This window comes from Ranitomeya variabilis, chromosome 2 (assembly GCF_051348905.1).
Source record: "Ranitomeya variabilis isolate aRanVar5 chromosome 2, aRanVar5.hap1, whole genome shotgun sequence".
NCBI lineage: Eukaryota > Metazoa > Chordata > Amphibia > Anura > Dendrobatidae > Ranitomeya > Ranitomeya variabilis.
Window position 1 is genome coordinate 226,332,340 of NC_135233.1, and position 18,037 is coordinate 226,350,376.

At 46.3% G+C, this 18,037-nt stretch overlaps 2 protein-coding genes across 10 annotated transcripts in view; one reads left to right on the forward strand and one right to left on the reverse strand.

The window, feature by feature from the left end:
- The window catches only part of G6PD (glucose-6-phosphate dehydrogenase), a 24,633-nt gene extending 20,355 nt beyond the window's left edge, over positions 1-4,278 (reverse strand). Inside the window, exon 1 of the mRNA XM_077283818.1 lies at positions 4,139-4,278. The gene's annotated coding sequence lies outside the window, so the exon portion shown is untranslated. The remainder of the gene's footprint in view (positions 1-4,138) is intronic.
- Positions 1-17,493, forward strand: part of IKBKG (inhibitor of nuclear factor kappa B kinase regulatory subunit gamma) — a 17,839-nt gene extending 346 nt beyond the window's left edge. For 3 of the 9 annotated variants that reach the window (XM_077283824.1, XM_077283821.1, XM_077283823.1), the window contains exons 2-15: positions 4,336-4,545; positions 7,633-7,874; positions 8,569-8,679; positions 9,036-9,128; positions 9,209-9,270; positions 9,355-9,408; positions 9,707-9,809; positions 10,195-10,313; positions 10,795-10,935; positions 13,953-14,049; positions 14,130-14,279; positions 14,365-14,471; positions 14,564-14,622; positions 16,620-17,493. In XM_077283824.1, the coding sequence (XP_077139939.1) occupies positions 4,362-4,545; positions 7,633-7,874; positions 8,569-8,679; positions 9,036-9,128; positions 9,209-9,270; positions 9,355-9,408; positions 9,707-9,809; positions 10,195-10,313; positions 10,795-10,935; positions 13,953-14,049; positions 14,130-14,279; positions 14,365-14,471; positions 14,564-14,622; positions 16,620-16,762 (1,665 nt within the window). In that variant the 5' untranslated portion in view covers positions 4,336-4,361 and the 3' untranslated portion in view covers positions 16,763-17,493. The remainder of the gene's footprint in view (positions 1-4,335; positions 4,546-7,632; positions 7,875-8,568; positions 8,680-9,035; positions 9,129-9,208; positions 9,271-9,354; positions 9,409-9,706; positions 9,810-10,194; positions 10,314-10,794; positions 10,936-13,952; positions 14,050-14,129; positions 14,280-14,364; positions 14,472-14,563; positions 14,623-16,619) is intronic. The other 6 variants (XM_077283827.1, XM_077283826.1, XM_077283828.1 and 3 more) reach the window with 3 other exon arrangements.
- Positions 17,494-18,037: the final 544 nt, after the last annotated feature.

The window sequence follows — 18,037 nt, forward strand, 5'->3', positions numbered from 1 at the left end:
CCGGGGTCGTGTCAGATGGGCATCACTGGGACCAGGTCAGGTGGGCATCACCCGTCGCCAGTGCTGCGTCTGATAGGCATCGCCCATCACCAGGGTTATGTCAGGTGGGCATTGCCCATCACCAGTGCTGAGTTAGGTGGGCATCGCCCGTCACCGGGGTCATGTCAGATGGGCATCACCGGGGCCGGGTCAGATGGGCATCACCCGTCACTCCGGTTGTGTCAGATGGGCATTGACCATTATCAGTGCTGCGTCAGGTGGGCATCGCCTGCCACTGGGTCCACGTCAGATGGGCATCACCCGTCACTCCGGTTGTGTCAGATGGGCATTGACCATTATCAGTGCTGCGTCAGGTGGGCATCGCCTGCCACTGGGTCCACGTCAGGTGGGCATCACCCGTTGCCAGGACTGCGTCAGGTGGGCATCGCCCATCACCGGGGTCATGTCAGGTGGCATCGCCCATCACCGGGGCCGGGTCAGGTGGGCATCGGCCGTCATTGCGGTTGTCAGGTGGGCATTGCCCATCACTGGTGACCATGTCGGATGGGCATTGCCCATTATCGGGGCAGCATCAGGTGGGCATCGCCCGGTGGCCCGTGTCGGATGGGCATAAGTTTCTACAGTTGTTATTAAAGGGAACCTGTCACATTGTCCATGCAGTCCAGTCTGCAGGCATCATGTTATAGAGCAGGGGGAGATGAGCAGATAACGTTTTATGGGAAATGATCTGGGGTAACTGGCGTTTTATTCCCCTGGTCATGTGGGGATATTGAGTCCAGTGGGCCGTCCTACTCAGTGCGTGACAGCTATCTTGGTATGCGCACTTATACAAGGAAGGCTGTCAGTCCCTGATTAGGACGGCCCACTGGACTCAATATCCCCACATGACCAGGGGAATTATACACCAGTTACCCCAGATGATTTCCCATAAAACGTTATCTGCTCAGTAACCACCTGCCTGGACTATGTGACAGGTTCCCTTTAAGTTGTCTGTCTTTTCCCCCTGAAGAGATGGAGCTCCACCTTGTACATATGTGCAGTACAATCATTCAGTAATTGGTTTCCCATTCAGAGGCCTGGTAATCATTGACAGCAGCCATTTAGCACAAGCTGAGCTGCAGTGTAAAGTATGGGGAAAGAAGAAAATAGTAGTCCAAGTCCTACTGGGTGTGTTGGTATCTTCTTATATATACTGCATGTTGTGACTCTCTGCCTGCTGCTTCCTGGTAGAGCGGAAGGGTCAGGTCCCCACTGACATCTGACTATTAAACTACTTCCAGCGTCGGGTAAATGACGTGGCAGCGTTGTCACATGATGCTTGCCGGTCACTTGGGTGCCGGTCGTCTGAAAACTGCACTGCTAAACTGCAGACCCTCGGCAAGTAAAGGCGCAGTACACCCTATAGTGGCCATTCTTGGGTACTGCAGCTGAGCAGCAGTTGTCCCTGAGTACAGCCACTACACCGTGTACAGAGCTGTGCTGTTCCAGCAGCATACACTGGTTACTTCCTTGTCTTGGGGGCTCACTCTTTACACCCTTATATATAGGAGGGTCCTGAGTGGGCGTCCCACTATAACAATTTCCCCCATTAGGGTATATGCCAATGGTTGTTTAAATCAGAACAGCTTGGACTTAAAGATTATATTTTGGAGAGGAGACGCTCCTTAGAGGGTCGCTATTCTGCAATAAAACCACAACTCTCATTATTCCTTTATCCTCATACCATAGCTGTGAACTACATCCATGGGCTCTGCCAGTAGGGGGCTCCACCTCTGGGGCTTAGCTTCTTTAGTAGCCGGAATGTAACATAGGGATTTAGATAAGTCTGACTAAAGGGCGACTCTGTCTGGAGGACCAGTCACGTCTACACTACTATGTAATTCTCTTATTCTCCTTGTGGTGGCGCTGCAGGGGACTTAAACACTTGCTGCCAGACTCAGATCACTGCAGCAACGCAAAGATAATGCGCCATCAGAGGAGTCTGCCAGCTCCTTACCCCCCAGCATTCTTGAGAACACGTGCACACTCGTGAGCGTACATGTGTATTGGTGGGATGAGGATTGAGGGTCACTGGACTGATAGATATATATTACAGATGAGCTGTTTATTGCCCCCCTGACACTCCATTGACCTCTGTTTTATTCCCTACATTTAGTGTTTCCTGCCCTCCATTTCACTAATGTAATTGCTTTATGACCCCTCTGATTTGTTTGTTCAGCGCCTGCTCTGTGTTATCTAGAAAACAGCAATAACGCGGCACCACAGCAGCAATAATGTACGATTTGGAATGATAATTTTATGATAAATTTCTGCGACTTTCTACCAAACTGTGTCTAAGTCTAAATACAAAGTAGAAACAGAAGGTGCTCCAGCTCCAATAAAAGAGATTCTTTATTAATGGTTAAAATCCAGTGACATAATAAATCCTTGCTGTAATACAAATGTGGGGGTACAGAGCCCATGCAACGCGTTTCGATCGCTGCCGATCTTAATCAATGCATGCTTCAACAAAGAAACAGTGACTATTTTATAAAAATAATGAACCAATACAATGCTGAGTTCAGATCACATGACTTGTACCACAGATTTGGCAAATGAAATAGTCCTGCTCAAGCAATGCAAAAATGGAACATTCATATAAATTTATAAAACATTAAATACATGAAAAATTATTATGATTAAAAGAAAGAAAAAAGAAAAGAAAAAGGGAAATGGAAAGTTAGCAATAATGGTACATAATTTCATTTTTTCTGTTTAAACCACCAGGGTGTCTCGTTTGTAAAGAAGCCAGATTAAAAGAAAGAAAATATCCAAACTGGACATTAAAGAGAGCACATAAAATAGTAAATAATAAATCAAGAGACAGTTTGCTAACATTTAATCCGGAAAATAAAAACAAAAAAGAGAGAACTAAACAAAAGCCACATATTTGTTTTCAATTCAGTACCGAATTTAATGAAATTAAAAAGATAATACATAACAGGTTGCCTATTTTGCGAGAAGATGATGCACTTTCTGAAATTTTAAAAGATGGTCTCAATGTGGAAGCCAGAAGAGCGCCAACTATTAGCAGCTCCCTATCTCCCAGCTCTCTTCCATCAAAATCGCTTTCGAAAACCTGGTTAGAATGTAGAGGCTTCTATAAATGTGGCGTTACCGCATGTAGCACATGCCGTCATGCGCTAACTAAAAATAATTTTCAAAATAAAGAAAAAACAAAAACTTATCAAATTAAAGATTTCATTAATTGCCATACCAGCAATGTAGTCTATAAAGTAGACTGCACTGTGTGTAATGTATCCTATATTGGATGCACTACAGGAAAATTAAAAACCAGAATAACGGAGCATTTAAGGGATCTCACTAGTAGTAACGCCATAAATAGAAATACTTCAGCTGTTGCCAAACATTTTAATGTATATCACTCTGGTAATGTGTCCAACATGACTATTCAGGGAATTGAGAAAGTTAGTTTACCACAACGAGGTGGAGACATTAAAAGACGTCTGCTAACTAGGGAAGCGTTTTGGGTGTATAATTTACAAACGAGACACCCTGGTGGTTTAAACAGAAAAAATGAAATTATGTACCATTATTGCTAACTTTCCATTTCCCTTTTTCTTTTCTTTTTTCTATGTTTTTTTTTTTTTTTTTTTTCTCTTTTAATCATAATAATTTTTCATGTATTTAATGTTTTATAAATTTATATGAATGTTCCATTTTTGCATTGCTTGAGCAGGACTATTTCATTTGCCAAATCTGTGGTACAAGTCATGTGATCTGAACTCAGCATTGTATTGGTTCATTATTTTTATAAAATAGTCACTGTTTCTTTGTTGAAGCATGCATTGATTAAGATCGGCAGCGATCGAAACGCGTTGCATGGGCTCTGTACCCCCACATTTGTATTACAGCAAGGATTTATTATGTCACTGGATTTTAACCATTAATAAAGAATCTCTTTTATTGGAGCTGGAGCACCTTCTGTTTCTACTTTGTAATTATCCCTCGTCTGGATCCGAGACGAAGCTCCGTGCGCCTGCAAGGATCGGTGAGCTGGCCATGGCTTTTTAGCCATCATCTTATTTTGTTTTTGTGTCTAAGTCTGTTTGCAGTCAGTGAATGGAAACCTTCTTACCTCTGCCCTGTAGAATGCATATTCAGCCATTTCCTCACAATCGTCTTCTTCGTCTTCTTAAAATCTGCAAGATGCCCAATAAACCCCCCGTGACCTGCGCTGACTCCCGAGCGATCCGTCCGGCTGCAGAGCGTCGTCTGTGAAGCAGAGGAGGGTGGTGTTTTGCCTCCTGACTTTATCCTCTCGTTCCCCCGCAGGCTGGTGACCGGATTGTGCGCAGTGAATGAGCGCCCCGGGGCAGACCGCCAGGATGGTGCAGCCCAACGAAGGCTCCGGCAGCAGCTTCACCCCGCCGTGCACTGGAGGGTCGGGAGACATGTCCTTGGGGAAGGCTGAGATCGTCCCCCCTGAAATATGTAATCACGAGGCCTTCCAGCGCTTGAGGGCTGAGAACCAGGATCTGCGAGGTGAGAACGTAGCCAACAGCAAAACGGCATCATACCGTCTGTCACATTACAGCACGTCGTGTACATTCCCATACTGGGATCATGCACATCCCGCCTGCTTAAAGGGATTTTCCATTACTATGATACAGCCATCACTATCCGATCAGTAGTGGTCCGGCACCCACACCCCCCACAGATCAAATATTACCAGCTCTGGTAGCTGCCGAATGGGGGTCCGAGTCCTGAAAAAGCCCACCAACTACTTAACTCACCATGTAGGAGTGAGTATGGGATGAAAAGTCCGCATACCTTGGTCTGTGAGACCTATAGACTTATTGTTGAGCCCCTACACCCTGCTGATCACTCTTGCAGGGGTCATTCAGTTTGCACATATTTTAAGCAGTCAGTGGGGGTGTCCGGACCTGAACCCTCCATAGATCAGTAGCTCGGTGGAGTCCCTATTATACAGTACAGACCAAAAGTTTGGACACACCTTCTCATTTAAAGATTTTTCTGTATTTTCATGACTATGAAAATTGTACATTCACACTGAAGGCATCAAAACTATGAATTAACACATGTGGAATTATATACTTAACAAAAAAGTGTGAAACAACTGAAAATATTTCTTATATTCTAGGTTCTTCAAAGTAGCCACCTTTTGCTTTGATGACTGCTTTGCACACTCTTGGCATTCTCTTGATGAGCTTCAAGAGGTAGTCACCGGGAATGGTCTTCCAACAATCTTGAAGGAGTTCCCAGAGATGCTTAGTACATGTTGGCCCTTTTGCCTTCACTCTGCGGTCCAGCTCACCCCAAACCATCTCGATTGGGTTCAGGTCTGGTGACTGTGGAGGCCAGGTCATCTGTCGTAGCACCTCATCACTCTCCTTCTTGGTCAAATAGCCCTTACACAGCCTGGAGGTATGTTTGGGGTCATTGTCCTGTTGAAAAATAAATGATGGTCCAACCGCAAACCGAATGGAATAGCACGCCGCTGCAAGATGCTGTGGTAGCCATGCTGGTTCAGTATGCCTTCAATTTTGAATAAATCCCCAACAGTGTCACCAGCAAAGCACCATCACACCTCCTCCTCCATGCTTCACGGTGGGAACCAGGCATGTAGAGTCCATCCGTTCACCTTTTCTGCGTCGCACAAAGACACGGTCGTTGGAACCAAAGATCTCAAATTTGGACTCATCAGACCAAAGCACAGATTTCCACTGGTCTAATGTCCATTCCTTGTGTTCTTTAGCCCAAACAAGTCTCTTCTGCTTGTTTCCTGTCCTTAGCAGTGGTTTCCTAGCAGCTATTTTACCATGAAGGCCTGCTGCACAACGTCTCCTCTTAACAGTTGTTGTAGAGATGTGTCTGCTGCTAGAACTCTGTGTGGCATTGACCTGGTCTCTCATCTAAGCTGCTGTTAACCTGCGATTTCTGAGGCTGGTGACTCGGATAAACTTATCCTCAGAAGCAGAGATGACTCTTGGTCTTCCTTTCCTGGGGCGGTCCTCATGTGAGCCAGTTTCTTTGTAGCGCTTGATGGTTTTTGCCACTGCACTTGGGGACACTTTCAAAGTTTTCCCAATTTTTCGGACTGACTGAACTTCATTTCTTAAAGTAATGATGGCCACTCTTTTTTCTTTACTTAGCTGCTTTTTTCTTGCCATAATACAAATACATCTAACAGTCTATTCAGTAGGACTACCAGCTCTGTATCCACCAGACTTCTGCACAACACAACTGATGGTGCCAACCCCATTTTATAAAGCAAGAAATCCCACTTATTAAACCTGACAGGGCACACCTGTGAAGTGAAAACCATTCCCGGTGACTACCTCTTGAAGCGTATCAAGAGAATGCCAAGAGTGTGCAAAGCAGTCATCAAAGCAAAAGGTGGCTACTTTGAAGAACCTAGAATATAAGACATATTTTCAGTTGTTTCACACTTTTTTGTTAAGTATATAATTCCACATGTGTTAATTCATAGTTTTGATGCCTTCAGTGTGAATTTACAATTTTCACAATCATGAAAATACAGAAAAATCTTTAAATGAGAAGGTGTGTCCAAACTTTTGGTCTGTACTGTATATGACATTTTCTTTGTAAATGATAGTAACCCTTTAATGTGCCGCTCTGTTCACATCTGCATCAATATCTCTTTCACAGACTTTGTTCAGTCAGACTGGCAGATTCCTCAGCATAACCTGATTGACCCCTCTACAAGTCAGTGGGGTCCGTTGTGTGACTGATCTAGCAGAGCATTACAGCTTCTGCTCTGAAGGGAAGCAAATGTGAACACCGCCTCAGCTTCTTAGTGTACTGTCCCCTTATTTCGAACCGGTGCTTAGAGGGTCCCTGTGCCTTTAGTGGGGGCATGTCTCTGTCGCTCTACCGAAAGTGGGGGCAGGTGTGTCTGTCACTCTACCAGGAGTGGTGCGTGTCTGTCGCTCTAGCGGGAAGTGGGGGGCTTGTCTATCACTCTACCGGGAGTTGGGGATGTCTCTGTCCCTCTACCGGAGAGTGGGGTGTGTCTCTGTCGCTCTACCGGAGAGTGGGGTGTGTCTCTGTCGCTCTACCGGAGAGTGGGGTGTGTCTCTGTCGCTCTACCGGAGAGTGGGGTGTGTCTCTGGCGCTCTACCGGAGAGTGGGGCGTGTCTCTGGCGCTCTACCGGAGAGTGGGGCGTGTCTCTGGCGCTCTACCGGGAAGTGGAGCGTGTGTCTTTGTCTTTTATGGTCTCGTTTCTGTCAAAGTGTATACAGGCGTTAACAGACAACTGAACTTTTAGTTCTGGGCAGACAAGTAGTAGAACAATGGTAGAAGCAGTGCTTCCTGGGAACAAAAGAAAATTCCAGCACCTATAGTGCTGGCAGAATGCTGATGAAGGCAAACAGCCAAGTTAAAAAGTATGAAAACCTGGACAGTTCCTGGACATTCTAGACTTGTTTGTGTATCAGAAAGTGTTAGAACTTTTAGGGGGGATGATGGCAGTAAGGCTGATCTGCTGCGCATGTGTTTGGACCGTTCTGCTCCCGGGACACCCTACTCCCCGTGTACCGCCCAGTGCAGGGTCTGAGACACATGCCATTTCTTCTCTCCCCCCCCAGTGGCTCTGGAGCAGAGTAACACCATGCTCAGGAAGAGACACGGCGAGATGCTGGAGTTTCAGGAGACGCAGAGGAGAGAGCGCGAGTTCATCGCTTTCAAGTTCAGTGAAGCCAAGAGCCTGGTGCTGCGGTTATCGGCCGAGCGCGACTCCCTGCAAGGTCACCTGGAGGAGGCGAAAAAACACCTATCCGAGGCGATGGCAACCAGAGAAGACGAGGCCATGGCCGAGGGACCCTCCGAGGTGACTGCCCGCTTCTTCCTGCACCTTCATGCTCCTTACACCCTTGGATAGGCTGCCATGTAATACGTAGCGGGGACTCTTCCCGGGCTGTGGGCTTCCTGTACAGTAATATCCGTGCCCGGCCAACACACGGGGTCCTGCGCTGCTCGTTCCCACCCTCCATGGTCCCAGTTGTGTCTCTGCACCATAGTCACACTATAGCATGTTCTCCATGTTATGTCGCTCCGTGTGATGGCTGCATTGTGCCTGGGGTTCGCTGTTTAAGGCTCTGTTCACACTGGAGGCCTCCACTATACGAGAAGCTGTGACAAGTCTCAGCCTATATGGAAACCCCCAGTGCTTGTGTGGATGGAGCTTATAGGACCCCCATATACATTAATACCCCTATCTAAATCTAACATGTATGGGGGCGCTTCTTCCCTCAACATCGATGTCATATTTTAGCACAGCAGCAGTGACGTCACGTCTGTAGTAATTGACCGCTGCAGCCAATCAGGAAGAAAAAGATTTAAATTCTTATCCGGTGTGGGTGGTCCGTGTGTCCTGTGCTGCTCCGCTGGGTGTAGTAATAAAAGCACCTAAGGTATTAGTGAATGCTTAGATGACCTGTTGGGGGCGCTGCCGCTATCCTCCGCTCTCTGTCGCTCTCTCCTCGGCTCGGCCCCGGCCTGACTGCTGTGCTGTGTGTCATTAGGCTAACAGCCCTGGGACCTCTATGTCCTCCTGTGAAACTCTGACCCAAAGTATGTGCGAAGCGCTGAGAGGGCCAGCACGAAATCACGCGGGGCCACCCCGAGCCGAGCAGGTGAGACCACACGTCTGTCAGCACCCAGGTAATAGGAGCTGGCCGCTCGGAAATGCTGGGAGTCCGATCATAAAGCTGCAGCCGATCAGTGAGTGGAGCCGAGTTTACTGCTCAGCTTTAAGACATTGGTAGGCCCCTTTAAGCAAATGCAATGCATGACATGGCCTATAGTCGGGTGAGGCGCTGTTTCTTAGGTTTCAGCCACTGTTTCCCTAAACCCGTCATCCATGATTCTGTCTTGGGAACAGATGTTGGTGCCGCTCAGGGTTTTAGGGTTTGTTTTTTTTGAGCATGGTGCTGTCTTCTTCTTTTCCCCCTTGTTGATGGATGTCTTTCTGCTGAATGATATCCTAAAGGAATTGCAAAGGTTGATGGAAGCAAACCTGACCCTGGAAAAGGAGAGGCATCGGATGATGAACTCGGCGGCTGCACATGGGGTCAGACTGCGGGTGAGGGAGACGTACTCGCGCTCACCGGCTGCCATCTTCATCCCTACTGTGATCTAATGATTTGTGCCTTACTGTTGCAGGAGGAGACTGAAGTCCGGAGCGTGCCAACAGAAGTGGATTTCCTGCAGGGGGCTGGGGACAGGTAGGTGACCGGCTTTGGGGGGATTTACCCCCTTCAGCGTCGCCTCCTCTTATTCACCCCTCTCTCTCTATCTGTTACTTATAGAAAAGGAAGAGCTGAGCAGGATCTCCAGGAGAAGCTGCTGGAGGCCGAGACACTGTGAGCGCCCTTAATGTGTATTGTGCAGGACGAAAGGAGCTGCTTTCTTGCAGAAACACTGCCACCCCTGACAAGAGGTCGGTTATGGTATTGCATCCCAGAGTGCGATACTACACATAACCCTTGTGCAAGAAAGCGGCTCCTTTGTTTTCTAATTCTAGGGTAGTTTTATGGTTTTGGCTCCGATCCTGCAAGAGGGTGAAGGGGATTGCCGCTGGGCGAGGGGCTGGGATGCCAGGGGGTCTCTCCAGGTTTCCCCCCTAGTTTATATGTCTTGTCACTTCTCGCTTTTCTGCAGGAATTCTCAGCTGCAAGAGCAGATGAAAGAGCTGAGAGAGGAGGTGTCGCATCTGACGCTCCACCTGAGCGAGCAAGGGGAGGACGCGCAGAGAAAACTGCAGGTACAAAGACATGGCCGAATTGTGATCATTGCAGAAATCTTGGCACCGCGGTGGAGGCCGCACCAATCTTTTTGATCATCTCTAATCTGTGTGTCTTAAAGGGGCCGTATATTAGAATAAAACCATACAGCGCCACTCCTGTCCACTGGCAGCTCGGCCTGTGAATGCAATGCATGACTACACCTTTAGACAGGGGTGGCGCTGTTTCTCGGGAAGGTGGAACGCTGTCCTACATGACATCAAGCCTGGCTTGGTACCATACCGATAGCTGGCATCTTCCCGTAGGCAGAGATGGAGGCTCGGTACACAGATCGGTCACTCACAGCCTGTATTCTGTATTGTCAGCGGATGCAGGGTGTTATTAACATTCTCTTTTACCTTCTAGTTACTGACGGAGGAGAAGATGTCAGTAAAAGCCCAGGTAACGTCCCTTCTCGGGGAGCTACACGAGAGCCAAAGGAGTCTGGAGGTTTCTACACAGCAGAAAAAAAAGGTGGAGGAAAGGTAAGGAACTAATGGAGACGGGTGGAAGGCGGTGGTCCTTAAAGGGGTTGTCTCATAAAGAGGATGAACCCAGTCAGTCCGTGCGTTACGTGGTCAGTAGAGATAAGAAAATCAGTCCAGCAGCCACATGAGTAGTCCATGGCCTCCCCATACCTGCTCAGAGTCCGCAGCGCCTCTTCTGCTTTGTAGCACTGACGTGACCACTGGATCAGGGCTCTGCAAATTTAATCTGTCATATCTAGTGGTCAGGTACTCATCTGACTGTCCGATATGCAATGCTACATGTAACCTGCAGGGGAAATGTGTGGACCCCTGGATGGCACCTCATGGCTTCCAAAAGATGTGCCGGAACCAATCCGATGTTGTCTGGGAAGGCCCCCTTTAGGGAAGGTGTTCTTTTAATGAGACATCCCCTTTTACAGCTCCTGGATGTGGCTGTATGTGCACACTCGTATTGTAACCTCTATCTCTGGTTTTGTAGCCTACAAAGCGCACAAGCGCAGCAGCGGGAATGGGAGGCTCAGATGAAGCAGCAGGTCCTCCAGCTGGATCAGAACCGACTGCAGATGCAGAACCTGGAAGCCGCACTGAAGATAGAGAGGACCAACGCCAGAGAAGAGATGTAAGTCATCCAGTAATTCCTGGGGGGCGCAGGATAAGGTATCTGGGACCGTGCAACAGTTGTAAAGGGAATCTGTCCCCCCCGGACGTATATGACCTATTAATATGGGCATACAGGTGATCGAAATCTTACACTGGTCCTACCCGTTTGCCTCCTATTAATGGTCTTGTTGAGAAATCTTACATTCTTTCCTTATGCTAATTTTTTCTTCTGAGCGTGTGGTGCCTGGTAGAAATCCCTGCCTCCCTCTTCATTATAATATCGCCCACCTCCCATCAGCGTCAGTTCTGGTGCAGGAATCTCGCGCCTGCACTCCCTCCACAATACATACCTCTTCCTCCCTTCTATGGGCACTGCATTCAGGGATCTTCTGTGCTGGTGACCTCCGTGCCAGTGACCTGCGGCGTGTGCAACGATAAGGTGCTCTCCCCACTTCCTCCCTGCATAGTCCTCGCCATGTGCAGATGGTTCCTAGTGATGACTGCGCAGGGAGGGAGTGGGGAGAGAATATTATCGGCGCGCACACCGGAGGTCATAGGGACTCACCTGCGCAGAACATCTGCTAAGCAGGTGTGGGAAAGAATGCTGCACAGTAAGAAGTGTTCAGATTAGGGGAGTTTATAGTTTTATCAATTAATAAAATGCAAAGTGAACGAACAAAAGAGAAATGTAAATCAGAATTCGTCTTAATCAGTTCCTCTTGGTAAACTCGCACATGGGTTTTGCAACAACTCGGGTGGTTCCACATATCTTGAAGAAATAACCCCAGATCTTTTGTAGACGCCTCCATACTTATCCATAGTGATGAGTGAATGTGCTGGGATAAGGTGCTAACCGAGTGACTTCGGCGTGCTCGAATACTGTGTTTGAGTCCCTGCCCCTGCATGTCTCACAGCTGTTCCGACAGTTAACAAGGGTATTACCCTTGGCATTGCATAAATTGACAGGCTGCAGATCTCGACTAGATGCTTGTCGATTTTTTTTAATTTTTTTTTTTTTAGCCCACAGCATATACATCTCACACACTGTAAAATTCCGGCAGATTTTACGTAAACGAAGAAAAATCCTCTTTGTTTTTGCACCCTGGGAACTTAAATTCGTAAGAGTTTTTTGTAAAACCGTATGGCCATTTGTAATTTAAAGGGAACCTGTCAGCAGGATTGTGCACAGTAACCTACAGTCAGCAGTCTGCATTATGAATACCTAATCAGAGCACCACATACAGGCCGCCCCGGGGCACGGGCATGTCATTAACTCAAAACTGAAAATAAAGATTAATCAACAACCACAAGACAGTTTTCATCACCAGGTCTCATTGTAATCAGTATAACGGCGCCGACCTGCCACTGTCTGCAGATTACTCAGCCCAATCCTGCTGACCGGTTCCCTTTTACCAGCACACTGACTGGGTGTGTAGCAGCTGCACCTTGGACGTGGCATGAACAATCACAAGAACACTTGGACTCAATCTTTGGCTCACAGTTTGCATCGGCCGTGCGTAAAAGGGCCTTAAAACAAGAGCCGATCGGACTCGCTGCCTTCATAATCGGGCTCTTTAGGAGCTGAAATCTGCTTGTGTTAATGTGCATTGATGCCTATCCCCGGTTTTGGGTGTCAGACCATTATTGAAGATATCTGGCACTCATCACATGCAGCAGGTCGTAAACCATCCATGGACCAGCTTTAGTATTTGCAAGGTTTTAGGCTCTAAACGGGTGGTATGAAATTCGAAAACACTGTGGCTGCATTCTAGGAACAGCACCACATTAGTCTACAGGTTGTGTCTGGGATTGCAGCATTTGTTTGCATTACCAGATTTTCTACCCACTTCTGATTTATAGGTTAGAGCTAGGGAGCGCGATAAACAATCAGCCAAAATGCAAATGGGACAGATTAGAAACTGATTGCACAAAAAAAAAAAAAATGCAGGTTTACGTCAACTATAATTATATGCTTAAGTCTTATGTGCAGTTATATTAATGATGGAGCTTGTTTACAATGTTTTTTTTTTTTTTTTTAAATACCACTGAATTAAAGGGAAAGACCGGAATTAGAAAAACATGGCCACTGTCATCCAATAACAATATCGGGTTGTGTGCGGTGGGGCAGATCAGCACCTTTCACTTTAATGGAACTGGGCTGCCTTACCAGAAGAAAGCGGCCAGGTTTTACAGATTCCGGATCATCCCTTTAATAAGACCCTTTCTACATGTGGCCGTCCTGTTGTTCCAGGGGATTCCGTTCCTTTTCTTCCGAGTGTGAAGGCTCCTGGCTGTCCTGCTGCTCCGCCTGCGTTACCCTCTTCTGCTGAGGAGTTTTTACAAGTTTTGCAAATTCTTCCCATTTTTGACCCACGTTGCTAAAGTTGTCATTCTTTTAAATGCACAAGAGGAAAAAAAAAATCACTATATATTGCACCGCACCATGGTGAGGGGTCTGATCACACATTCATCACTCTGGTTGCACACAGAAAAAAAAGTGCCATGTGTATCACTATTGCAGCACTGTCACATTTACTTTAATGAAACCGAGCTGCATTACCAGCCACAGCCTGTAGCTAGGTGTGGCGCTATTTGTGCACAAAATGCAGCTAATATTTCACCCCATTAATAAAAACCTACACAATGGTGCTGAACACGGTATCACAAAGGATTTATCACTTTATAGATTTGTGCACTCTTAATTTTATGGTTATTTAGGGTCTTATTGTTTTGCTTTTTTGGGGAGTGGCTCGTTGCAGTACCCTAAGGGCTGCAATATGATCCCATTCACCTGCGATCTATGCCGCTGACACATGAGCCATGACCATATCACCCTGGGCTGAAGTTTTTGCCAAAATGCTACGGCAGGAACAGACTAAAATAAGAAAAAAAAAAAAATCAGCTATGTTCAGAAGCACTGTGTAATACCATACTTCTCCTGCGGAGGAGCTGCAGCGAAGAACAGCTTGTCAAACTGAATGTTGTGTATCATACTCATGGAGGGGGACATAAAACATCACAATTTCTCCTCTCTAGGAGGAAGTTGGCCCAGCTCCAGTCCGCATATCACAAATTATTTCAAGAATACGATGACCACATGAAGAAAAGCATCCATCATGAGAAAATGATAAAAGTGAGTACATGCCGACCCATCGCGCTGTAGCCTCGTTTGCTTGGAACGTCTGGACTTTTGTAATGTCTATTGCATTTTAGACCTTGCAAGGACAACTTCAAGAACTGACGCAGCAGCTGCAGGAGGCGGAAGAGGCGCTCGTAGCCAAGCAGGAACTTATTGACAAGCTGAAGGTCGAGACCGACGAGAAAAAAAGTCTGAAGGAGACAATCTCTGTGCTGAAGGCCCAGGTCAGCCATCGCAAAGGGGCGACACTTAGGCAGGGATCAGGCCCTGGATACCAACTTTTATTTTTTTTTTATCTCTTCCATGCAGGCAGAAATATTTCGGTTGGACTTTCACACGGAACGTGAAGCTCGAGCGAGACTTCATGCAGAGAAGCAGGAGCTGCAGGAACAGCTGGATGAACTACTGCGAGAAAGGTGGAGGAATGAAGCTGAGGGGGATAAGCCCCCAGTTATTGTTTGCCCTGTTGCGGTGGTCCCAGTCTGGTAACACTGTCTGTTCTTTATAGGACTAGGATCGAAGAGATGAGGAACAGACACATTGATACTTTACGGCAAAGCATGGGCGGTGAGTACTAGCCTGGATGCGGCATGTCTGACTTTCACCCCTTTTACTCTGGACCAAGTTCCATTCTTTCCTGCCCTTCTTCCTAGAGTCATAAAACTTATTGATCTTGGTGTGGAGGGAAAATGGGAATGTGCAGGTAGGCATCCTGAAAGTCCACCAAGCAGAGGAATTCCTCTGGCTCCATGGAGACCATTACCGATTAAAGGGACTCCATCCTGAAGTGACGTAGTCGCACATACCTGTTTAATAATTTGAGATCCAAGTTGGGACGAACTGAGCCATCCTTCTTTGGAACCATGAACAGGTCTGAATAGAAACCTGAAAAGCGCTCTCGTGTTGGAACGGGGACGATGACGCTGGCCTTGGAGGAGAGTGAACAGACAGCCTTGAAAAACCTGGGGACGAATTAAGCATTCTTTGATGGGCGAGACTTGAAAAATCGAGAGTGTAGAAAACTATCTTGTAACCGTAGGAGACATCTCGGACCCAGGTATCATTTACTACAGATAGCCATTCGTCTTGAAATTAAAGGAGTCTGCCGCCCACCCCATGAGTCCTCCCAGGTAGGAGCGACCCGTCATGCCAAGGAGAATCTGTTGGATCCTGTTAAGGGTGGCTGGCTTTGGTGGCTACTTGGATGCCCCGTCAAGAAGATCCTGAATCCTTTTTTGGAAATCAAAGGACTTGAATGCAGACCTCTGGGCGGCTGACATCTTTGGATGACTGGCAGGTGATGGTTCTGTCTTCCTACCCTGCACGACTTGCTCGGAGGGCGAGCAGGCCAGGTGTAGTGGCAAGGACCAGTCTGCCTATCCTCAGGGAGCATGCTCCAAACACTCGATGTGGGGATAGGGTCCTGCCTGTTAGACACGATGGTACAGTAGTGACTCAATCCCTGGGGGGAAGGGGAGTGACAACCACTCAGTCGCCCAGCTCACAAGCTGAATCTGAAAAATTGGAATTATTAGTAAAACGACAACCTAAAAAGATAGAAAACAGGGCCGAGAGCAGCCCCGCGTCCACCTCTTACTGACGTTAAGCTGAAACTGATTAACCTAGTGCCAGTCCGTGGGGTGTACACTGCGGGGGAGTTACAAACTTTTTTGTGCATAGTGGCAGCAGCATACACCCATGGTTTCTTGTGTCCCGCAATGAAGCAAGAGAGAAAAATAAAACTCCATCTTTTTTAGGTTCTTGTTTTTTCCACTTTTATAGGGTGGTAAAAATGACTTGACAGCCCGATTCTGTTGATTACTGTGATTCCAACCTTGGGTAGTGTTTTCAGGGGATCTAGCAGCAGGCGCTACTGTCCTAAGCTGTCATATGAAGCTGAACAAAATGAGACCTTTATATCTGCAATCCGATGTCTTATTCCAGAGAAATCCACATTCTTTATGTAAATGAGCTGTGTCTAGGCCATAGATCTTAACAGCTCATTTACATATTGAGAAAACCGAGGATTTCTCTGGAATTAGACATTGGATCACAGATTTTATTCAGCTTCCTATGACCTACATGTCCATATAGACTGATTAAGAAGGTAGATTCCCCAGACAAATCAAAATTATGAAATTTGTAAAAAAAAAAATAAATAAATAATTTGTGTTCATGCTGCTTTTGAGACCTGTAATTTTTTTTTCCCTACATTTTTCTAGCAGTAGACAGGTGTAAGGGCTTTTTTTGTTTGGGAGCTGAGCTATTGATTTGTATTAAGGCCCATACTGTTTTAATTGCATGCATTGCAGGAAGTGCTTTCACCCAAAAAACAGAAAGCTTTTTTTTTTTTCTAGTCCTCTAAGGGACTAGTGATACATTTTTTGTATTGCACTATATTTGGTACACAGCGTGGTTTCATTTTTGCCATTTTATGGCATCAGTTGGGTCATTAGACACTGATGTGAGGCTGGTACTTACACTCACAGTAATGTAGGTGGGGAGACAAATTAATTGCTTGCTCTTACGTGATTCTTACTGTCACCTCCCCATTTCCTTCCTAGGTCTGTACCCGTCGCCCTACGCTACTCCATCACCACCTTCCATCCCCCCTTTGGATCGACAAGAGTTCTGCTGCCCGAAGTGTCAGTACAAAGCGCCAGACATAGATACTCTGCAGATACATGTGATGGATTGTATACAGTAGCCGCCCAACACTATGGATTGTTCCTATAGATTGTGAATGGACTCTTACCTGACTGTACACTGATTTTACTATTGGAAGTTGAAGGATGATGCAAATGTTTGGATGAGGGACAGGTAATCCTCCACTTTATGAATGTAAAAGACAAATTAAACTTTTTTTTTTTTTTTTGCTCAAAGTAGATCAGTCGCCAGATATCACAATACTATCTGCATACATTTGATTGATTTTAAACCTGTTGAGGCTGGTGTGCTTTGAAAACGCATTAGAATGGTACTATAATGCTTTCTCAAAGTTTTCCCAGCTAATATTAAAATGCTTATCTTAACCCCCTCTCCAACATCAGTCATATTTGGGAGCTGCACCCGCTCCATACACAGGGGGTGCCAGGCGTGCTGCACAGTCGGCACCAGCCTCTTAGGTGCTATACCTGTAAATGCCACTGTGAATCTGACAGATGGCGGTGGAGGATCAAGTCTCTGTAAGGGACTGAAAGTACGTTTTAAAAAGATATATTCTTTATACAATATGTAAAATCTTAACATTTCAAATTTAATTTTTGATAATTAAAAAGTAGAAAAAAATGGTATTACCCCATTCAATCAGCTCATACGGTAAACATCATGAAGGAGTAGAAACAAGTGTAAGCATGAAAATGAAGGGCGCTTTAAGCGATAAAGGTCAAATACCTCAAACTAGAAAAATTAAACACAGGTTCCACTGAGAAAAAAAAAGTCAAAGGGGTTGGGGAGGAGAAACAGAACATTGGTAGTAGTGATCTGTAAAGAGCTTCTTTAAAAATTGAACCCCAAAAAGCTTTTTCCCATCCTTTACTACCACCTTGGATTATTCCCCCCCTCCCCAGTATATTATCTGGTAAAATGGCGTTCACGGTTTCAACTCTGCTGTTGCAAGAAATAAAGTTACGGGAGAGGGAGGAAAGCATAAACAAATTTGTGTCCTTAAAGGGTTAATCTATAGTGATATCTGGTGACAGATCTGCTCTTGAATGACTACCAGAGTCTGCGCATCGTTGTGCAATTATCGGTTCTCTGTGGCTCATCCCGCCGACCCAGAATGGAGAACGTACTTACGGTCTCTTCCCGACACCTCATTGTGTTCCTCTGTACATAAAATGTGATGTAAAAACACCAAAAATGCCTTTGTTTTTGATTTGTGGTCCATTTATTGAAAAAAAAAAAATCATCTTAAAGGGCCCAATCCCGGGCATCGCTGACCATCCAACCCTCCTGAGCTCACATCAACCACCGCCAGCCC